General features: G+C 38.2%; 1 protein-coding gene across 1 annotated transcript in view; it reads right to left on the bottom strand.

Moving 5' to 3' along the window:
• Positions 1-19005, bottom strand: part of cntn2 (contactin 2) — a 31418-nt gene extending 12413 nt beyond the window's left edge. Inside the window, exons 1-8 of the mRNA XM_084395583.1 lie at positions 18760-19005; positions 4261-4361; positions 1700-1841; positions 1104-1279; positions 896-991; positions 570-782; positions 365-467; positions 44-225 (exon numbers count right to left, since the gene is read on the bottom strand). Of these exons, the coding sequence (XP_084251709.1) occupies positions 44-225; positions 365-467; positions 570-782; positions 896-991; positions 1104-1279; positions 1700-1841; positions 4261-4318 (970 nt within the window). The 5' untranslated portion in view covers positions 4319-4361; positions 18760-19005. The remainder of the gene's footprint in view (positions 1-43; positions 226-364; positions 468-569; positions 783-895; positions 992-1103; positions 1280-1699; positions 1842-4260; positions 4362-18759) is intronic.
• Positions 19006-22664: the final 3659 nt, after the last annotated feature.

Raw genomic sequence — 22664 nt, 5'->3', positions numbered from 1 at the left:
GGAAAGGGTATTTATATAAGTCTAGTTCTGACATCATGCCTACCTTGCACAGAAACGCGTCCCTGATGTGTCTCACGACCCTCTGAGTTGTAAACCTCACACTCATACATGCCCTCGTCATCAAAATTCAGTTCAGGAATAATTAGAATGGGTCTTTCCGCACTTGCTCCGACCTTAGGGGGTAAAATCCCATCCACTTTCCTCCAGCGGATTTTAGGAATGGGACTAAGGGAGGAAAGTAAAGTGCAAACAAGATGATGTTAGAGAAAAAAGTTACATTTTTATAGCTGACTGAGTTATGGATTATGTTGAACCGACGCAGCAGTGATCTCCGAAGGGAAGTGGGAAGCTAAAGGGGACTTACTTGCCATAGGCAAAGCATTCAAGCTGTGCAGTTTGTCCTGATAATGCATATGTCTCAGCAGGAAAACGCACTCGGATATTCGGGGCAGCTTTCCTTGGGTTTGCTGTAGAACCAAGGAAAAAAAGAGTTTTTTTTATTTTGATAACAGCAAGAAACAGCTTGTTTCTTGTTTCAGAGGGAAATACAGATCTTAGTTTGAACTAACCATCAGGGTAAACAGTGAGCTGGACAGCTTTGCTGAAGATGCTCTTGGTGCTGATGTCCATATTGATGGTGGTGAAGCAGAAATAGTTGCCTGTGTCATTGGCTCTAGCATTAGCAAGGTATAAGTTACCAGTCACCTGAGAAACAAACCATCTGCCCGCCTCTGGCTGGATGAAGTTGGGGAACTCATTGATGAACCAGCGGTAGGACAAAGCTTGGTGGAAGCAAATGGATGCAAGATGTAACATATTTGATGAAATAAATAGACTGACCAGGATAAATAGTACAGAGTGAAAGGTTTTGCTAACTGATAGTGTATGTATGTACCTGGGTAATGAGCTGGTGGCTGGCAGGCAAGAAAGGTTCCCATACCCTCATGGACCGTCTGAGGGCTTCTGCTTTCAGGGGGGAAATCATGGAGATCTAAAAAACACACATTTAAATTGATAGTGTGCAATTTCACCTAGTGCTGCTTTTATTCAGAAAGGTCTAAATTTCACACTTGGACAACAATAATGGTTAGAGTTGTACTCACAGCCAAATTTGAGGTTAGCCATACGACTAACTATAGTGCCACAGCGGTTGATGGCAAGACACTGGTATGACCCACCATCTCGCCCATTCTGGGGATTATTGATCACAAGGTTTCCTGCGACCTGTGTGTAGTGCGAATCCTCAACAAATGCTATTTCAGTGCCGTTCACACGCCACCTGTGAGAAATCACAAACAAGATCTAAATTCAATAGCCAGAAGACTGTCAAAAAGTGGATAATCAATGATTTATTTAATTTTGGCAAACAAGTAGTACATTTTGGGGACAGCATACATAATGTTTTTTTTGTTTGTTTTTTTTATCAGAATTTTAGCATTTTTTAATCAGTTTTTATTTTTTTATTTTAACCTCCTAAAAATAGGGAGGTTTTTAAATACTTGAGAAGCAAACTTGTATATTGAGACATGTTTTCAGAGAACATATCAAGATCAGGCTTATGTTTCATAAAAAAATTCCAATGTTATATTTTCCAAAAATATTTTCTACAATGTCTGTGTAAAAGGATAGGTCATACTAATGAAGTAAAGGCCTTGTTTTGTTCACTAAGGTGTAAGTGACAAAAATCTGATCTGAGTACCGGTAAATAGCAGCAGGGCTGGCGCGAGCCTGGCAGCTCAGGGTCACCTTGCCTTCTGGCATCCCCTCAGGGTAAATCAGACTATATGGCTGCTCCTCAAACACCGGCCCGCTGTCGTGACCCGACACACACACATCCCCACCTACAAAAAAAACGTGCACACAAACAGTCTGAGAGAAACATTTCAACAAATATTGTCACAAAAAATGCTTTTTAGTCAAACAAAACAGCTTCTTTATATATCAAATTTGAGTCAAGATTGTAGTGTTAATGGCCTTCTAACATAATGATGTTTGAGCCAACAACCTTCTGGTTCTATCTCTGGATGATTAACTATTAAAAGCACTCTAAATAAAAGTCAAGGGTATAGTAAAATATCCTTGAGAGTAATGTATATCAAGTAGTTTTGTCATGCTCAGGTCTTTTGTTCTGCCTTCTTTGTCAGCTAGTGTACTGTGCCAAACAGACAGATACAGGGGGGCTGTGCGTGCCGAACAACTCCAGTGTATTTGCACTCAGAGTGGGAATGTTCTCCACCCGGGGAAAGTCAGCAGGGGATTCAAGCTGTCAGATATAATTGCATGCACTCAGATATTTTGACAGAACAAGGGGAACAGGGGAGTTTGAAGACATACAGTAAAGTCTCCAGGTTGCCATGAACGTATCTGATGCATTATGAATTGGATAAAGAATGAGTTTGGATTATTTGGGACCACATTTGTCTCAGTATGCGGATTTGGATTTTTTTTTTACTCTTAAATAAATGGGTGTTTCTTATGGATTTGGGACTGTGTGTTTTCGAATAAACCGAATTTTTAAGAAAACTTTCTCTGAAACAAATCTTATCTTAAGGATTTTAAGAGTTAAACATCATTCTTAAAACGAGACAAAAATAGTTTTCATAGATTTTAATAGATTAAGTTTTTTTTTTTTTTGTGATTTATATATTCAGATTTATAAATTTGTCCTTTAAAATTTAAATGTAAAATTTTGAAATTTATTGGAGATCTACATGTGTGTATATGTATGCATGCATGTGTGTGTTCAAATGAGTGTGTGTATGCAGTTCTGGTGAGACCCACAGGAATCTAGGGCAATAAGAGAGAGGCAGAGAAGGAGAGATGAGTTGAGAAGGGGAGCCGGCTCCCCGGGAGGTTTTCTGCTCTGAGATAACAGTGAAATTCAGTGGTGTGTTGACTGCTTCCAGTAATGGGAATAAACAGATCCAAACTGCCACTTAAGTTTTTTTCCACTGTTTCTTAAGTCTCTCAACAGATCATCACAGTCTCTTTGTGTAGTTACTTCTGTGTAATAGACTAGAACACAGTAATTATTTTGTTAGCCAATTCAATCTGAATGCCTGTGATTAAACATCTGTACATTGGACCTTTTTTTTTTTTTACTTTCTATTCAAAGGATCATGAAAAAAATCCACAAAAATCTTAAGCAGCACAAATGTTTTCGACATTGATAATAAATGTTTCTTGAGCACCAAATCAGCGCATTAGAATGATTTCTGAAGGATCATGTGACTGGAGTAATGACTGCTGAAAATTCAGCTTCGCCATCACAGGAATAAATTACTATTTAAAATATATTAAAAATAGAAAACAGTTATTTTAAGGGGTTAGTTCCTAATTAAGTTCCAAACCCGTAAGACTTTCGTTCAATGGAATACAAATAAAGATATTTTTAATCAAATCTGAGAGATATCTATCCCTCCATTGACAGCTACGCTACCACTATGATGCTTAAAAAGTTCATAAAGAGATCGTAAGACAATATGAATTGAGCGGTTTAGTCCACATTTTCTGAAGAGACATGATCGCATTGATTGAATGGTCACTTATGTTGGTCAGACGGCGGTTCCTGGCCAAAATTTTCTGCAAAATGGACCACATTTTACGCCTGTGAGACTAGGACAACTTTAACTAGAGTGCCGTTTGCAAAGTTAATAGCATTATGGACAGAACCACATTTTTATCAATGTTTAATGGGGCCAGGATTACTTTAGCTGACAAAAACACATCTCAAGTAAATCAAATCCCTTCTGCCCACTGATCTAAGATAACACAATGAATAATTAATCTGAATTTGTGGCCCCCCACTGATGCACAACCCTAAAACCACACATCCCAGACACCATCAAAGTGACAACGTACATTTCAATGATGTTTTAACAAGAAAAATGCTGGAGCTGAGGGAATACAGAAAAAAACAACGGGTGAGTGGTAACGAAGTTTGGCTAATGGGGGAAGGGCTGAGCAAGACCCACTAAGTATATTTGCAAATGGGATCTTAAATGAGATGAGATGATGGGAGACAATGACATAAACATAGCCATTATGTATAGACTGTCTTAAGTATTGGTATGACCATCTAGCGGTTAGTCAAGGGGCAATCAGTCTTACTTTTTAGTATCAAATTAGACCAATCTCTGTTTTACGTTAATCTATGTAACGAACTTAAAAGTTATGAACAGTTTTAAAGAAAACAATATGAAGGTTAACTTGTAAAACTAGTCTTAGCAGTTTATGCAACCGGCACTTGATCATACTTACCCAATGCGTAGCTCAGAACCAGAGAGCTGAGAGACAGCAGACACAACAGAATCCTCATCCTCTTACCGCAACCACACCCAGACGAGAGATGCTTTCAGCTCCTTGGGAAGAAAAAACAGAAAGCCACATGACTCTCCACAAAAAAAAAAACCTTTGTTGAGATTAGAGATGAAATGGTACACACTGAAATGTGTGTACCAAGTGAAGTTGTCAACAAAAATCAACAAATAGCAGCACTATGCACTTTTTTTTTTTTCACATGAACATTAAAATGCTCATTACCAATGATGGCCAGATTTTAAATGAACCAAAAATGTTAGTTGAGTGACTTACAACATAAAAGTAAAATTGCTGTGCACATTTCAGCCTTTATATTTTTAACAAAAGAGATAAGTTACTTTATTATCTGATTTGTTTAGAATTTTAAAATGCACATTAGCTTATTTTCCATCAGCTGGTTAAAATTTGGTCCGATTTTCGGATTGGTCTGATCAAAAATGGTAAACATTTTGCTTAATGCTTGACAGTATTTACAGTTTTTTCAAATCACAGTAAGCCAATAAGGTTTTAATGATAATTAAAATATGAAACTCTAATACTAATCGTCAAAATGTTTATCACAGTTTATCATTTCTCATCATCCCTAGTTGAGATAGAGGCTGGTATGAGATGAGTTTTGTTAGATAGGCTTATAGTTAATAAAGCTTGCTGTTGATTTATTCTGTTTTTCTTTGTCCTTTTCAAACCTCACTGCTGAGGAGAATCATAACAGCCTGGTCTAACCAATGTGAGGATGCATGGCCATGTGTTTTCAATTGGTTCAATTGATTATTCTGACACTGTACTCTTCTGACACCCTGAAAACCTATTCTACACTGTCATATTCATATTCACCGCTCCCTTGCCCCGATGTGTCACCTGCTGATGCACGGCTTGGAGCCGGGGCTAATAAAACAGGGGCATGTTACTCAAATTGTTTTACGGCTAAATTGACAAGAAAGCAACGGGCAGCAGCTGTTTTGCACCATTCACCATCCGGTCCTCACATCTGCTTCAAGTGTACGTGATTGTTTCCTCCACTGTGCAACATAACCCCCCAGCCCTGTAATTGGCAATTGCGCATCTTTTCCCTGGCTCAAGCAATGGCAATCGCAGCAAGGGCCGCTGCTCTGCGGTTCCCGGTGAGTCTGCAGGCGAAGGTGAGAACCGTGGAGCGTCACCACAGATGTGCTGTTTGTGATGTGAACGTTCCTTTGGAAGCGTCCCAGCGGTCGTTTATAGGGGTTTAAAAGGGAGAGAAAGGGCCTTTCATCAGAGAAATTTCTTAATTACACCAAACAAGACTCTGATTGCCACCTGACTGCTCTCCAAATGCTTGTTTTATCAGCACTACTTTGTTGTGTTGTCACAGTCTTTTCAGCCGCACTCTACTTAGCATGGTATAATGTGCTGGCTGCCAGGATGTGGCTGACATGATTTTCCTCATGCCACAGTAGATCTGTGCATGAATCTGAGAGGGATGTTTGTCAAGGAATGCACAAATCACCAATGCGACACATTTACAGTGAGTTCTCTGTTATGCTTTGATTTACCGTATATGGCATCAAACACACATGTAACTAATTACCTTTCTTTGCAGTCCGTCTACCCTTCTCTATCATCAGCGGTAGCCTGTGACCCAAAAACAGTGCAATAATTCCCCACTATCACATGCTTATAATTCAAACTTATTTTCACTATATTCGTTTAAATAAAATATGTATACTATATTTAAAATAAAATGTTACTTTATTTGTATTTATTAATTGTTTATTGTTATTTTTGTGCTCAAATTGTTGTTTTAATATTGCAAAAGCAACACTTTAAACAACAAAATTATACTATAAAAAATGTAATGTTTAGATCCTGTAAAAACATACTTATTTAAAATAATATAAGTAATGGGGGCACATTTGATTGCATTTTGAAACCAGTTAGATTTTTGTGTATTTCTCAGGTTCACACCTCCCTACAGTGAATCATGCCTCTTTTTCAAACACTGTTCTGTTAAAATCTCTTATTTTGCTGTGTCTGCTTCAAACCTCAGAGCTGAGGAGAATCATAACAGCTTGTCCAGCCAATATGAGGGTACACGGCTGAGTGCTTTCTGTTGGCGACAAATTCCACACATAGAAACAGAGTGAGTCTGGCAATGTATATAGTAATATCACATTAACAAAGTGAATTGAAAAAAGTGTTTTTCTAAGTAACTAAGTAACAGGATTTCAATTAACTTGATTCACATCTACTGAACGTTGCAATTAATTACTCTGCCGATTTGTGCTGGGAGATTGTATTCGTGGGTAGCCAGACCTTCAGACTGACGGCAGAAGGTCTGGATTCAGTTGCAGCTTTCATTGGCCAAGGATTGCCCAAGAGGATATCTGACCGACCGACATGTAAAGCAACCATTCACACGTTTTGTTCAGCGTTATGTTTAGGGGTGTGAAAATGTAAAGTCGATGTCCCCGCAATAACAGGCCGGTGTGCAATTCATTCAAGAATGTTGTGCAAGTTTACAACAATGGCACAACAATAATGCTGTGAACTTTCCATACTTTTAAAAATCCCGTGAATAGTTGATACTGATAAGCACTCATTGTCACAGTTTTAAACACAATGGCTTTCTTCTTCCATAAGGGGGGTTGGCCTCATGACAGCTTTGTTACCAGGTTGACCATTAAAGAATGTGACACACACATCTCCCGGAAATTCTGAAGAATTCAACCAATCAGATTACAACTTAGAAACTCTTAAAGTGTTTCCTATATTCTGTGCCATATGCATCAGAGGCTGAGACTACCGTCGTCGCAGCTTGTATGCCAGTCTGTGACCTTTTACCTCCCTTTATATCCTATTATATATTTGCTTTGTATATGTAAATTGGTTTGGACATTCTGCCCACGACAGCCCATCTGAAAAAGTCGTAGTGTTCCCTTTGGCCATTCCATCCCTGCCTACCATCATACATTCATCTCTGAGTCCTTCCTTTTCTCTATAAAAAGTCAAGTTTCTTGTAGGACTCAAGGACTGCCTAAGGCAATGACTCTTTTACTGCCACCATGACATCTGCTAATGGGACAAACCCCCCACCCCCGCCCTCCAAAATGGATATTTCCCGGCAGGTGGCCTATTTAAGTCCGACGCCCATGTAGAAACTTCACAAGAAGAAAAAAACATATCTAGTAAAGAATTTATCAGTCTATATACCTTTATCCTCAAGTTCTGTTGGGCACCTGCTTAAAAACGAAGGGTTCTGCATTCTAAAAATATATATATATGCTGGCCTACAAGCCAAATTCCTATATGTTTCAGCTGATATAGCAAAAAATATCTAGAGGGTCTGAATATTCCTAAAGTAAATCCAATTGTTATTCACTGAACCAATCCAAGACTGATCTAAAATGTATGGCTTAGTGTCCCCAAGTCATGGCCTTGTCACCGAATAAATATTCAGTGTTTGCAATCTGAGTTCGCCGATAAAGTTAACTCTTGATAGCTGAATTATAATGATGATCCATGCAGAAAAAGCACATCTATAGGGTAAGTGTACCCATTAAGCCCATGTACCCTTTAAGCCCACTTTCAACTCTGAAGTCAAATAAAAAAAAGAGAAAATAATATTTTATGCTGCTTATTATTTTAACCAATCCAGTGATTTGTTACTTCCCTGACATTTTTTATTGCATACCAATCACATTTGGCAATGTTGAGTTAGCCCCACCCATGTGCTTGCTGTCTCAGGTGACCTCACACAAAGTCACCTCAAAACTTTGGTGTTTCTGGACCCTTCAGAAATCAACACATTTCTGCAATTTTCAGCCATTTCTTTGGAAATTACATTGATATTATGTAAAATAAGAGATAAATGTATTGTTTTTTGTGTTTGAACAAATAGTACTTCATCATTTTATATCATTTTCTTTTAAATTGAAAGATGAGTTTTATTAGCTTGCGTTCAAAGCTAATCTCTAGATCAAACCATTAGCCTTACAGAAAGATAGACTGCCAAAGAATTAAGCATGTGAACTGCAAACAATAAATGTTTTGGGATTCATTTTACATTAATTTACTAATAAATACATCATAAATTGTTTTGTAGAGAAGATTTCTTTTATAAATTAACTTTTTTTAAAAGATGGGCTTAAATGGTACAGTGCCACAAAACGCATGCAAACTAGAGCCAACACAAGCTAACCTTGAATGAAAAAAACTTAACATTTCTCAATGTGGGCACAATGAAAATTACTATGATACTTAGTCCACAGTATATTTAAGCTCCATGCATGTACTTGTAAACATATCTTACATTTTTAAAGGAAAACATTGTCTTTTTTCACCATTACTCACTGTGGAGCCATTTAAGCCCACCTTATGTGTTTCAATGAGGAATCCCTCTAATTGCAAACTGATTCATTTTCTGAAAGTGTTTAATGATAACGTGTCTTTGTGTGCTTTTATCTTACTAACCTTTTACCCCTTACCTTACTTACACACAAATTACACACAATCATTCAAATGAGATAGAGCCCGTTTTGTCCTAAAGTCCTTTATGTATAACTGGGCATAATTCGGGAGCCAAGCTGAGTTAAGGCTTGATATTCCGGGCATGGAGAGCTCCCAGAGGGACCCTATATTCCCCACAGTCCTCGGAGTCAAGCCGACCTAAGGCTGCATACTCCCGGTGTGGGGGGCCCACTAGGAGACCCTCTGAAACCCCAGAGTCTGGAGCCCCAACTCAGCTTCCTTCCCGAGATACACCTAGTTTAACTTCCACCTTTGACCAGGCATAACTCGGGAGCCAAGCTGGCTTAAGGCTCCAGACTCCCTGTGTGGGGTGCCCACTAGGAGGCCCCCCTAAGCCCAGAGTATGGAGCCCTAACTCGGCTTGGCTCCCGAGATACACCCGGTCAAACTTCCAGCTTGACTCCAGCTACAACTCCAGTCAAGCCGACTTAAGGCTCCAGACCACCGGCCACTAACACCAACCCATCCCACCCAGGGCTCTAATCAAACATTAGCAAAATGATTTTTTTTTTTAATACTTCCCCGTCACTAAATAAATATAATGATGTTTTACTTCTTTAAAATCATTTTTTTTTTTTTATATTTTGTGAATCAATGATGATGTGGGCTTATTTGGAACACATGCGGGCTTAAATGGTGCCAAAAGTACCAATTAAGCCCATGCCAGACTTCTGACTTTATTCCTAAATTATCTTAATTTTATAGTCTAAAATGTACATCAACTAATTAATACAATTTCAAATGAGAGATTAATCTTGCATTTTAACAAATAATTTTTCTTATAAACGATGTCAATATCTATGAAAAAAACCTAGACTTAGATTTAGGTGGGCTTAATGGGTACACTTACCCTATGCTTTGCAAAAAAACTGATGTCAAAGACACTTATTTGAAAACGACATTGTTTTTTGGTTTACTGTGTTGCATTCGCAGGAGCCTCCCTTCCAATTCTCTAACAAGAAAATAAATACCTATGTGTCTTATGAGTCACTCCAGTCCACAGCAAATCTAAACAGGTCTATGGATTCAACACCATGAGCATCCTTCATGAGCAATATTCACGCCATGATTAGCTGTTTACTGTGATTGTTTGCTCAGAGCAGTGTAATCTGAGTGTGTGTCTGAACAGTGACACAAAGCTTGAACTTACTGTTTTCAGACTGAAAGTCTTGGGTACATTAAACCCAATCATTATAATGACCATGCCATTAAGCCTAGAATCTATGAACCGTGACAATAAAACAGAGCAGAGAGCATAATTAAAGTGTAAACGGCAAAGTGTAATTAACAGATACTACCAAGAGCTTACCAAAGCTTACTGTGGCCTTATTATGTTTCCATCCAGCCATGTACTGAAATGAAACACAAGGGCAGAAGGTTGTTTATTGGGTCATAATTGGGATACGGAGCACTTGCACATGAATACTAATATCTTGCATCAACCATGACATTTTCCATTGCACTTTTTCTTCTACTCTTTGCAGCCCTATAGACTTGCATGAAAGATAATTTTGTCATTAGCCAAAACAATTTTTTTATAACAAGCACCTTTAATAAAGTCTTTCGTTTTTTTTTATATGATAATTGTGCGACTCAGGGGTCTACAAATCCTGCAAGGGCTCATTGACTCTGCTGACATACTGCCTCTTAGGCTTGTGCCATGCATTATTTAAGTCTTGCCTTTCTCGATATTTCACCTTGCTGTCACTCACTGAAGCGGCAATAATCAAAAGCAATGTTAAATGAGGTTTAAAGGGCTGCTATACTAAAAAAGAAAGGAGCGAGGGCGTTTATAAAGCCAAGCACTGAACGATGCTAATTAATAAGTGAAAAATTTGACTTATATGAGTGTGGTACCTTTCATTCAGAAAACTATACCCGCAATTTAAGTTTGCTTGTATTGAACATTGTGTGGCTGTCCATGGCCAATATATTGAGCTGTCACCTGCATGCTGATATAACGTACCTCAGGACTACCTTACTGTCACAGTCACTCTAATTGGAGCCACCACAATAGACAGGAAAACACCGACGCTAGGAAAAGTGCTGAGGCTGGGTACAGCATGGCTTTAGACAGCGTTGTGGCAGCCGGCGGTGATAAGAATCGTCAGCTTAAAATGCTGTTTTTGCCTTGGCTTGTGTGAACGTCTGAAACCAGATCTCTGTTCAAGCTGAAATGGCTCAGATTTCACAGATCCTAAGATCTGTGCTAAAATTGCTTAGTCTAAACAAGGATGTTTCATTTGCAAATATGATATTTTCCCTAAGCAAAGCTTGATCCTCTGAATTGAAATTAAGCTGCACTGTGGCACCTCTCAATTTGTATTTCAACAAGTGTTTCTAGTTTGTACTGCAGATTTGCAATGAAAAACCCTTTCAAGACATGATTTATTGTTCAGTTTGGTCCCCTGGCCTAAACCCCTACAATGATTATTTAGAAAAAATATAAATATTTTTAAACAATCATTGTAGTTTTAAAGGATATGTTATCAGAATGGTGAAATACTCAGTTGACCAGAATTTCATTATGTTGTGCCCATCTATAATAAATGCATTAAAAGTTTAAAAAGAAGAAGAAATATGATAAAGGCAGTCAGACTTTGATCATATCATTTTAATTAAGTTTCATTCTTCAAGATTTCAAATAGTCGATTTCAAACGAGGCCCTAAATGAAGAATCACCCATAAAGATTAAATATGCATGATGCATAAAACAGTGGCAGCTTGTGCACCACCTGTTTCAATTGTCCTTATATGCTTCCACATATTTAACGGCACCTCACTTCCTCCCCGTGCACTGCAGATGGTACGTAAGGTGGTGCCAGTCTGGGCCTTAAAGGCCACGGCAATGTATCAAACTCACAAGAGAAAGTGTGTGAAGGCGAGAGACCTGAGAAGACTCACAGTCCTCCTGTAACTGAAATATAAACATAATAGTCTAATTGATAGTCTAATTCCTTGTTTTTTGGTTTTTGGTTTTTGGTTTGCCTGCTTGGACTGTCTTTCCGTTTTGACTGTCAGCCTGTTATAAACTGTGAGCTTGGACTCTCGCCTCACGACTGGATATTATATGCTGACGGACTGATCTGGTTTTCGACCCCAGCCAGTTTGACTTTCCCTTTCCCTGTTGCCCAGAGTTGGTTCGGAGGCCAGCAGCTCGCACTGTATTTGTGTTGTAATAATACTCACATCTTTAAAAACACTAATAATATGATAACTTTGTTAAATGTTATCTTTAATAAATATTTAAATTAATATTTTCATACTGTACATTAATTCTGTGATGCCTAAATTCACTTGTAACATTTAAAATGACTGATTTTATCTTATTTTTCTATTTCATTAAAAAAAGAGAATTTAGATTTAACATCGGCCTTTCGTCTGTTATCACACAAGTATCAGCTTATTCGTTATTAAAATAATTAAGCTTATTTGTATCAGACAGAATTTTAAAATACGGATCCTCCCAAGTTTGATGATATGCAAATTATATATATATATATATATATATATATACATACTGTATTGCAAACATTGCAAACATCTCTGACCTCCCGGATTTTGCTTAGAATTTTTTTTTTTTTTCTGCGGACTCAACAACCAGGTACAATCCAAACTCATCCGTGATGGTCCTCGAGGGTCACTGAGTGAGTTCCTGGACTATGCCCTCCGGGGAAGCGGCTCTGCCTTTACACTGTTGGTGTCGTGGAAGAGGAACACTGTACCCGCTCTTCCAGAGTCTCCAGCCGTCATGGCCGCTGTTCCAGAGTCTCGCCCCATTATGGCCGCCCTTCCAGAGTCCTCGAACAAGATGGCCGCCATGCCTGAGTCAGCTGCGGAAGATACAGTGCTGATCATCATGGCCATGGCTATTTTGTGTGTGTGGGCAGCACACACATCAACTCCATCCCGTGACTCCTCAGCCAAGATGGCTGCCTCCGTTCCAGAGCCCTCGGACAAGATGGCAGCCTCTACGCCTGTGTCTTCGGACAAGATGGCCGACTCTACGCCTGTGTCTTTGGACAAGATGGCTGACTATACGCCTGTGTCTACGCCAGTGTCTTCGGACAAGATGGCCGCCTCTGCGCCTGACCAGCCGGCGCCGCCCTGGCCCCCTGAACGGTCGGATCCTCCCTGGCCCCCTGAAGCATCGGCGCATGCACCGCCCTAGATGCCTGCACTGCCTGCTCCGCTCTGGCCTCCCGTCCTGGTGCAGTCTTCAGGCCCTCTTCCTCTCCATGGACCTGGCCCTCCAACCCTCCCCCAGTCCACCTCCGTTCCACCACCCTTTTTTTTTTGGGCGAAGTGTCTGGAATCCACTCCTTAAAGGGGGGGCTTTGTCATGATTCCTTTCTTGTGTTCTCCTTGAGCGGACTTTTATGTTATTTCCTGTTCTGTGCCATGTTTTGTAGTCCTTTGTAGTTTTTCTTGTTGATTAGTTCCTGATTGTTCCCAGGTGTGTCTTGTTTGCCAATCTCCCCTTTAGTGTATTTATACCCAAATGTTTCTCATGTTCTTTGTCTGGTGTTGTCCTTTGTTGGATGTACGTTTGGTAATGCTCATTCTGTTATCTGTTCTCGGGTAGCCGTGGTTTTGTTATTAAACTATAAAACTGCATTTGGATCAAGCTCTTCTTTTGTTTTTTTGAGTTCACCCAGCTTATACAGTATGTTTCAAAAGTTTGGGGTAGGTTTTTGAAAGTCATTTATGCTTACTAGGCTACATTTATTTAATCAAAAATACAGTAAGTATGTTTCATTTAAATTTTTATTTTTTTACATTTTCTGCTTTAATCATTTTAAAATGTAATTATTTTGTTTCCTGATGGCAAAGCTGAATGTTCAGCAGCCATTACTCCACTCTCTAGTGTCACATGATCTTTTAGAAATCTGAATATGCTGATTTGGTGCTCAAGTAAAATTGATTGTTATTATCAATGTTTAAAATTGTTTTGCTACTTAACATTTTATGTGGTAACCATGATACACCTTTTTTCAGGATTCTCTGAATAGAAATAACTGCATTTATTTGAAATAGAAATATTTTTAACATGATAAATGTCTTTACTGTCACTTTTGAACAATTTCTTGAATCCTTGCTTAATAGGAGTATTAAATTATTTAAAAATATTACTGACCCCTAACTTTTGAATGGCATGTAATCTTGTAATACATATTCCAGCTAGCTATTCTTTTGACTGAAACACATGTTACTGGTCTCATAGTGAAGAAGAGATCAGGAAAGACTGCAGGGAGAACTCTCTCTATTATACATTTACCGTGATAAGACCTATTAAAACAGATGACGCTGGGGTGGTGGATGGCCGTACCGAGGGAGAGATGGCAATTACGATGCCCAGTGACTTCAATTGGAGCATGGCATGTTCTCACTGACAGATACAGCATCTGCAGCAGCAATGCCTGGATGAGAACAATGACCACTCTATATCCCAGAAGTGCTCATTGCAGGACACAAAACAGAAGCTTATCTGTACTTGAGCACTTCAACAGTAGAGATCAGAGAACTGAGAAATTCCCCAGTCCTCTTTATTTGCCACCTCCTCCATCACACACAGGCCCATCCATTCTCTCTATGGCCATATCTCAACGAGACCCCCATAACCCAACAGATGTGGAGGTCCTTGACCTTTATTACCCTCTGACAAAGACATCTGACCTTGTGGTCTTTGACCTTGCAAGTGAACTACCCCTCTCTATTTGATCAGACTTTTTTATTGCCACTTCCAGTGAACGGTTGAACTGCTAAAGGCACTCGTGACCTGGATGTGTGCAGTTCAGGGTTAAGTAAGTACACACTCTCTCTTATGGATGAATGAGTCTTTTAAACATATGTGATGATTCAGTTTAGATTTACTTGGCTTCAGTTAAAACTTCTCTTTTGTAAGCACATGATCCTGACTGCCTGAGCTCGTGGCTTCAATACTCTTGCTCTCTATAGGATCATTTTTCAGCAGCTGGACAGAAATGTACTTCCAGCTCCCATACTAATCTAATTTCATCTCACATTAACACAAAGTTGCATAGCGCTGTGGATGCATCTCATTCTCACTTCATCCATGATCCATGAAAGGATTACTGAGTCACTTTTGCTTTCTAGAAGTGTCTATTAGCTACCACTTATGAAATGTGAATATAGAAAGAAGCATTTAATAAATAATATTGTAAAATAATTTTTAAAACAAGTGTATAATTATTTCAATTTTAAAATGCAGGGGTAATCATAAAACCTGTTTAAAAACAGCCATTTGTTGCCTCACTGAGCTAATTGCTACTCATTTTTGGCAGTTTAAAAATATAAATTCTGTTATATTAAATAAATCATTTTACTTGATTAAAACAAGTTTAATTAAATACCTTTTAAGGGTATTTGACGAAGCATTTCGTTTTCAGCAATGAGTCACTCAAACACTTCACAACATGAACAAATTAATCATGTGGACTAGCTACAAGTTTGCCAGTTGAAGAAATAGGTTTATTGATCGGAGCTGAATCACAGGTCCTAACCTTGACATTCCAGAAGCAAAGCAGCATGGAAAGCATTACTTTTTGAGGCACAGAATATCCCTTATTACCTTCAAATTCTTGGGAGTAAACAGCATGCAGTGTAGCAACAGAAATGATTGAGGCATTCAAAGTTCTGTCATTAAACTCATTAGGTTCTTAACTCAAAGGGCTTGCAATCATATTCTCTATAGGGCACAGCTGATTGGTTCCTGCTGTATCAGTAGCCAATGAGCTTGCGTGCTCAACCTTCAAATACTTGGTTAGCATTTGCCTAAGCAGTGCAGTGCGCTTTCAGAAACCCTCCACCTTCCCCAGTTCCACCTGTATAGATCTGCTATGGGTAATTTATATGCTATATTGTACAGCAGCAGCATGTCTTACTTGCTCACAGCAGAGTGTTGTGTATGTATTGGCAATAGCAAGTCCCGTATGAGCAGCAATAACAGCAGCAGCAGCGTAGCAGATCTATTCCTACAAAAAAGTACAAAAAGTTGACTTTCTCTCTTAAAAATGGCACATGATGATAGTAAAAACAGCACTGAGCAATTCAACAGCCAAAGATGATTGACACACTTGTATAGAAAATAATAATAATAATAATACTACTAATAATAATAGAGCAGCCTGCATATTCTAGTAGACAAAATACACAAAAATGTAAATGTCACATTTTTAATGCTGAATTTTAACTTCCAATTAAAAGGCAATGTTAAGATCATGTTAGACTAAGACTATACCAGTCCAAAGTTTGGAGTCAGTATGTTTTTTAAAAAGAAATTAATAATTTTATTCGTCATGGGTGCATTCAATTGATCAAACGTGACATGAAAAACATTAATAATGTTACAAAATATTTCTATTTTAAATAAATGCTGTTCTCATCAAAGAATCCTGAAAAAAAGCATCACGGTTTCCACAAAAATATTAAGCAGCACAGCTGTTTTAAGCATTGATAATAATAAGTGTTTCTTGAGCACCAGATCAACATATTAGAATGATTTCTGAAAGATCATGTGACACTGAGGACTAATTGCTGAAAATCACAGGAACAAATACATTTAAATTGAAAATATATTAAAATAAATTATTTTAAATTGTAATAATATTTCACAATATTACTGTACTATATTCTTAACCACATAAATGCAGCCTTGGGTTGCATCAAAGACTTTTGAACAGTAGTGAATGCATATACTTATCGAGGTTAGCTGTTCTGTTGCTAAACATTTTGGAATATTTTGGGAATAAGAAAATCCCATTAATAATTGGGTGTATTTTTTTAAGGCATGTTGAGTTATTTTTCATGTCACCGAAGAATGAAGTGCCCCACGTGGGCCACGCATGGGCCAAAATAATCTGGACACGCCTCTGCCCGGCGGTATGAGTCCACTCGATCGCTCAACCTCATCTGCTTCTGAAAGCATCGGGATCTTGTGAATGTTTTATGAGGCTGGGTGGATATAGCACACGCCCTCATTCCAGTAGATTGTGAAGCTATATTTACATGAATTATTTTATAAAAAATTCTAGGTCATAAGTCTGCCAAAATCAGAGTCTGCCAGATTCAGCACCATCGTGTCCAAGATCTGCTTGAGTACTACTCTGTTTTTGTTCTTTCTCAGTCTCTCACTGTTTCGCATTTTTCAGTTCTAGCCGCACACCTGAGCACACTGATGGGGCTGCTGCGGGCCAGCATTAGCAGTCCATGGTGTACTTTTCCACAGTGCTTGACTGAGCTTTAATTTGCTGGCGCTGCCCGGTCTGTCACTATCAGGTTTAACCCCTGGCCATGACTGTCCCCAGCCTCCAAAACACCTCTGAAATGCTCTCTCTCACTACAAGCGTCACCAATAAACCTGAGCCATTGACCATTTATATACTACCTTTATTGCTTTGCCCAAATTACCTTGCCAGTTTTCAAAATGCAGCTAAAATTAATCATTCATCTATGATGTGAAAGACCGGTCAAGTTCAGTTTACGGTCAAGTGATTAGATCTAACTTGGATACAATACTTATGGTGCTTCAGATAGCATGAAAGAGGCAGGCAGATATTAAAGAGCTCAAAGCGCTAACTGAGAGCACAAGGAAAACTGAGCGAAGAACTAAACTCAAAGGGAAACCCACTGAAAAACATAAGGCAAAATTGTGTAAAACATGCCTGAAATGATTCAGTCGGTTCTCAGAATAAGGACAGCTTTTCTGAAGTACTGCAGATTCAATTGATAAGAACAGAATAAAACCCCGATACATGAGCGAGAATTTCGTGCCATAAGTCTGAGTCACAGAACAAGGCGGTTAGTATTGGGGGATACTGACCTTGGTCTGCTTTTGTGTATGACCAGAATTTATGAACTGGACTGGAGCAGTTTGTTCAGACTCGGGTCTGCATTCTTTACAACATGTTGCTGAAGACAACTTAATTGCAAATGCCTTTATTGTTATCCTTTAATTTATTACTTCCTGAATAATATTTCAAGGACACTGTACAAAAATATCTCTATACAGATCAAATTCTATTTAACATGTAGCTTACTTTATTTTGAAAGTAAATTTCTGTAGGCTATGTATAGATACATACCTGAAATTCTTGGCAATAAAAAACCTATTGAATATTGTAACAATTATACCTCACAATCAATTATTGTTACAGAATTTTTAGCTGAATTAAACTATTATGAATCAAAACAATAACATTTTATTTAGGCTAATTTAAACCACATGACAACTTATAAGTTTTGCACAAGGTGTCTGAAACCAACATACAAAACCACTGCAAGGCAAACCACTCATTAGTGTAATTGGATGTTGTCACAGAAGGACGTTTTGAGGCAAATGTCCAAATTTGACATTTGCCTCAAAACGTCCTTCTGTGACAACTAGCCCCGGTCTCCCCTCCACATTGGTAAGTAGTCTTTAATTCAACACAGAACGTTTGAGTGTTACAATTGCACCTAATAATGACACTTCTGGTATAACAGTCTTCCTCAAAGAATAATTTAGGTTGACTTTGGCCAGTAGTTTGCACAGGTGTTTAAGGTAGGACACATGCCTGTCTATCAGCCGCTATGATTTCAATAACGGTCGTCACTCCCGTGTAAACAAAACGCCGCCACTATCCGTTTAGACCAGTCCTCCACATTATTCTACAATAAACGTCTTTATTCCATATTGGCGTCCTAATAACTGCAGTGTGACACAGAAATATAACCAAATGATAATAATTCCGCTAGACTGTATTGCGCAATCCCATTCAAATAGATTACTATAATGGGACGCTTCAATTTTCAGAGCAGAACGCGTGTCGTCCTAAAATGGTCCCACGAAAAACCAAACAGAAATTAACAGGAAATATAAATACAATTGTTAAGTGAATAATTACGGTTTGGTTTATAAACGCGCTTTCTTACCTTTGTAAAACAGCTTTGAATGAGGACGTGTTCGCGTCTCTCTTCCTCCTCCGGTGACGCTGCTGATGCCGCGCGCTGTGTAACGGCCACTGGCCTTTTCAATAGCCTAATGTTACGAATTTTTTTCTCTCTCTTTACCAAGCAACTGCAACCTCCGTCGCAATAAGGATGTTGTCGTCTGCACGACACGATCCCTCTTCCTCACTATGTCTCTATCTTCCTTTCATGATAGCCTAAATCATTCCCCTCCCACTCTCTCTCCTCTCCCTCTCCTCTCCTCTCCCCTCCCCTCCCCTCCCCTGCCTGCCACGCTATATTTGATTCAAATAAGGGAATACGATTAATGCAAAGCAGGTAAATGAACCTATTTTTTTCTTTTAATACACAGTGAAGGTACACAAAGAAGGCAGAATGTTTCCTCAAAGGAGGTAAAGTGTGTACCCTTCCCCCACCCCTTCACACCTCTCTAATCAAACCCCAATGGCACAATACGCACAAGCTCAGATCTCAAGGAAACCATACGGTCTGTGTTCAGATTGTTATTTATTCCCCTTCCCCACTGATTCATAAAGATGCATACATAAAGTGTGAATAATCTTACACAACCCCGCTGCATACAAATAAATTGTTCTCTGAAAAAAGTGAACATTTATGCAACACAGAAAAGGCCTACTCATTTTACTCGAAAGGACTGAAAATAGATTTGTTCCTTTCAACAGAACTTTCAATCTCATGAGAAAACGTAACTATTTTATGAAGTGGTGATTTTGTATAGCCTATGATCAGGGGCGGCCTTAAGCATCTGGGGGCCCGTTTCAATAACTAATATGGGGCCCTGCCCACATAAAATGTAAACATGAGCAGAAAAAGCAAGGATTCTTTTTGGTTTGCGTCATTATTTTATTACGCGCACTTTCAGCTTCATGAACAGGCACCACTGGCATATGTACGTTTCATTTCCTATTCAAATTATTTCCCTGCTCAAAAAAAACCAACGTTTTAACCTTACGGAAAAAAGGCAAAGTATAAACACATAAACTACTGGTATTTATTTACTTCAGATCACCATTCGCGGGGGCGGTAAACGTCGCCATGGTAACTGCGGCGCGACTCAAGTTCGACCAATCAGAGACGTCAGTGTTTTGCTTAGAATTATGGGTAGTGTAGTATTTCTCCAGAAGATCGCAAATAACAAGGTTGATCTTTATACATTGTGGCTTTTATAGGAGCAGAATTTTCGTTTCACAGCCTCGTAGCTCGTGGTCAATCTAACTTGGATGGTTTAGGGGTCTCCAACCTTTTGTAGCTACTTTTTAAAAACGAAAGTGGCCAAGAGCTATATGCAATAATTAAATCAATTAAATAATGTCTCATAACTCTCATATTAACAACAATGCTAACTGTTTTAGACCTAAACGAGTTATTGTAGGCCTATATATGTCACCCTTAATTGACATATAAAAAAAATATTATACTGTAAAAACACATAATTATTGTTGATTTTATAGTGCATCATAACTAGAGATGAAATGGTATGAAAATGTAATTTCATGATTATAGTGACCAAAATGAGCATGGTTATCACATAATCCTGTTCAAAAAGTACTAATACTACACAATAAAATCAATTCACCAAGTTTTATGTCGAAAACCAGCAAATAACAAATAAACTTACCATCAATATGCACTAAAATAGTAACATTAAAAATGATGGCCAAATTTGAAAGGAGTGTCTTGCAACATGTTATCTACAGTACTAACATGTACAAATTCAAATAAAGTTTTGACAAAAAACTTTTTATAAAAAGATAAACCTGGCATATTTCAGCCTTTAAATCATTTTTATAAAAAGAATGATTCAAAAAAGACAAAATACTGACATTTACAATGCACATTAGCTTATCTTTTATTATTAATAGTAAAATTCGGTCCGATTTCCCGTGGCGTCTGTCGTTGCTATGTACCATGCGCTCTCCACAACGACAGAGAAGTTTTAATAGCTAATGGATTTCCACTACCGAAAAACGCTTGCTGTAGCTCTGCTAGAAGATTTATTTACGGAGAAGAAAAAAACACCCGTAGTTTGGGTGCACCCCCATCCTTCATATTGACTCGCGCCTGGAAAAAATGAGTGCGTCGCTTCAATTATTTGAAATAATGAACTTGAGCGCGCAAAAGACGCGATATGTGAACGGCCCTTGGCGAGCTACCTCCAATCAGGCCACGAGCTACTCTCGCGAGCGACGTGTTGGAGACCACTTTAGACATTATGTCTGAAAAAAATATCCTAGGGAGAAAATGAATGGGATTTTCCTGTTCTGTTGGGGGCCCCCTTGGAGGGCGGGGCCCGTTTCAATTGAAACGGGTGAAACATAGGTAAGGCCGCCTCTGCCTATGATGTAGTTTGTATGGAATGGTAGGCTAAAAATTGTAAGCAAGCAGGTCCACCCCTATAACCCCACTCCAAAACTCAGTAGAGTGAGATCATACGAAAATATAAGAATTCATATGAATTAGGAATATGGTAACATTAGCAAAATTTCACGAACAACAGAGTCCCATTGTCAATAACGTTGCGATTATGAAGCAGTCACTTTCAAACCAAGCTTGAACCCATTGCAAAATCTCTGTGTGGAAATCTTTCACCTTTATGCAAAACTCCCTATCATGTGGATTCTTGACTGGATTTTGCAGGCAAAATTTTGCAGGGCAATGGTATATGTGACCTCACTTTTCTTTCTTTCTTTTTTTTTTTTTTTGTGTGTGGCAAAAACCAATTAGCCAATTTTGAACCAATTTGCCAAACCGTACACTGTAAAAAATTTGCTGTAGTTATGCAGCTGTTTGCCAGTAACTTACTGTAGATTTAAATTTATGCTATTTACTGGCAACAGTTTGTTCAAAGTTAAATGAACATTAAACATTAACAAGTCTTTGTCTTTACAGAATAAAACTATAAAATAACAATCTAATGCAAAGCATTCTGGGAACCAGAAATCTTCATCAACCTTTTTCTGTTTTTTTTTCCTTCAGATTTTGGTTCCCAGAATGCTTTGCATGAGGCTGTTATTTTAGTTTTATTCTGTAAAGATAAAGACTTGTTAATGTTTAATGTTCATTTAATTTTGAACAAATTGTTGCCAGTAAATAACATCAATTTAAATCTACAGTAAGTTGCTGGCAAGTAGCTGCCAGTTCTACAGATTTTTCTAACAGTGTATAGTTCAAGATCAAATTATCCATTCATTTCTCGACCTACTGGAGAAACATCTGAAAAAAAGTGTCTGCTTTCATGAAACATATCTTAGTTAAAGCTAATGAGCAATAAAAGAGCAACATCCAAGCAATAAAATTCTCCTTTGAGATTTTCTTCACCTTTATTGGTAATACTTGTAAACACAACAGATCTGTTAAAAAAAGAAACATTATAGGTTGGAAAAATGTATGGCCGTTTCTTTTGAAGAACTTTTGTTTTGGCTCAATATTCAAAACTTAAATCTGAAAAGCCAAATATCATTCATTTAATTAAATGCCAAAGGATGTTTTCTTTAGAAAAGAACAAAGATATACAGCATTTGAATATTACATTCATTTTCTTTCTTTCTTTTATAATTGGCTTGAAAAATTGGACACTGAAGTACAAATATACAGACATAATTTGATTAAAAAACTAGCTACAGGCAAAAGTTGCTCAATGGCCTAATCCAGTAATAAACTAATCTTGAAATTGAAGTTCAGATGCCCATGTGAAGATGAGAGAATTCAATGAGAGATGTTTTGGCACAGATGAAGACAAAGAGATTTGTTAATTGATTGTGTTCTCTCAGCATGAAGTCATGAAAGGAGAGATTAAATATCTGTCGGGCCGTGGCAAATGATGCTCGAGCATGATGGTTTTAAATGAA

Source organism: Rutilus rutilus, assembly GCF_951802725.1.
Source record: "Rutilus rutilus genome assembly, chromosome: 22".
In the NCBI taxonomy this organism is placed as follows: Eukaryota; Metazoa; Chordata; class Actinopteri; order Cypriniformes; family Leuciscidae; genus Rutilus; species Rutilus rutilus.
The sequence above is the reverse complement of the archived record's forward strand: the minus strand, read 5'-3'. Positions and strand labels throughout refer to the sequence as shown.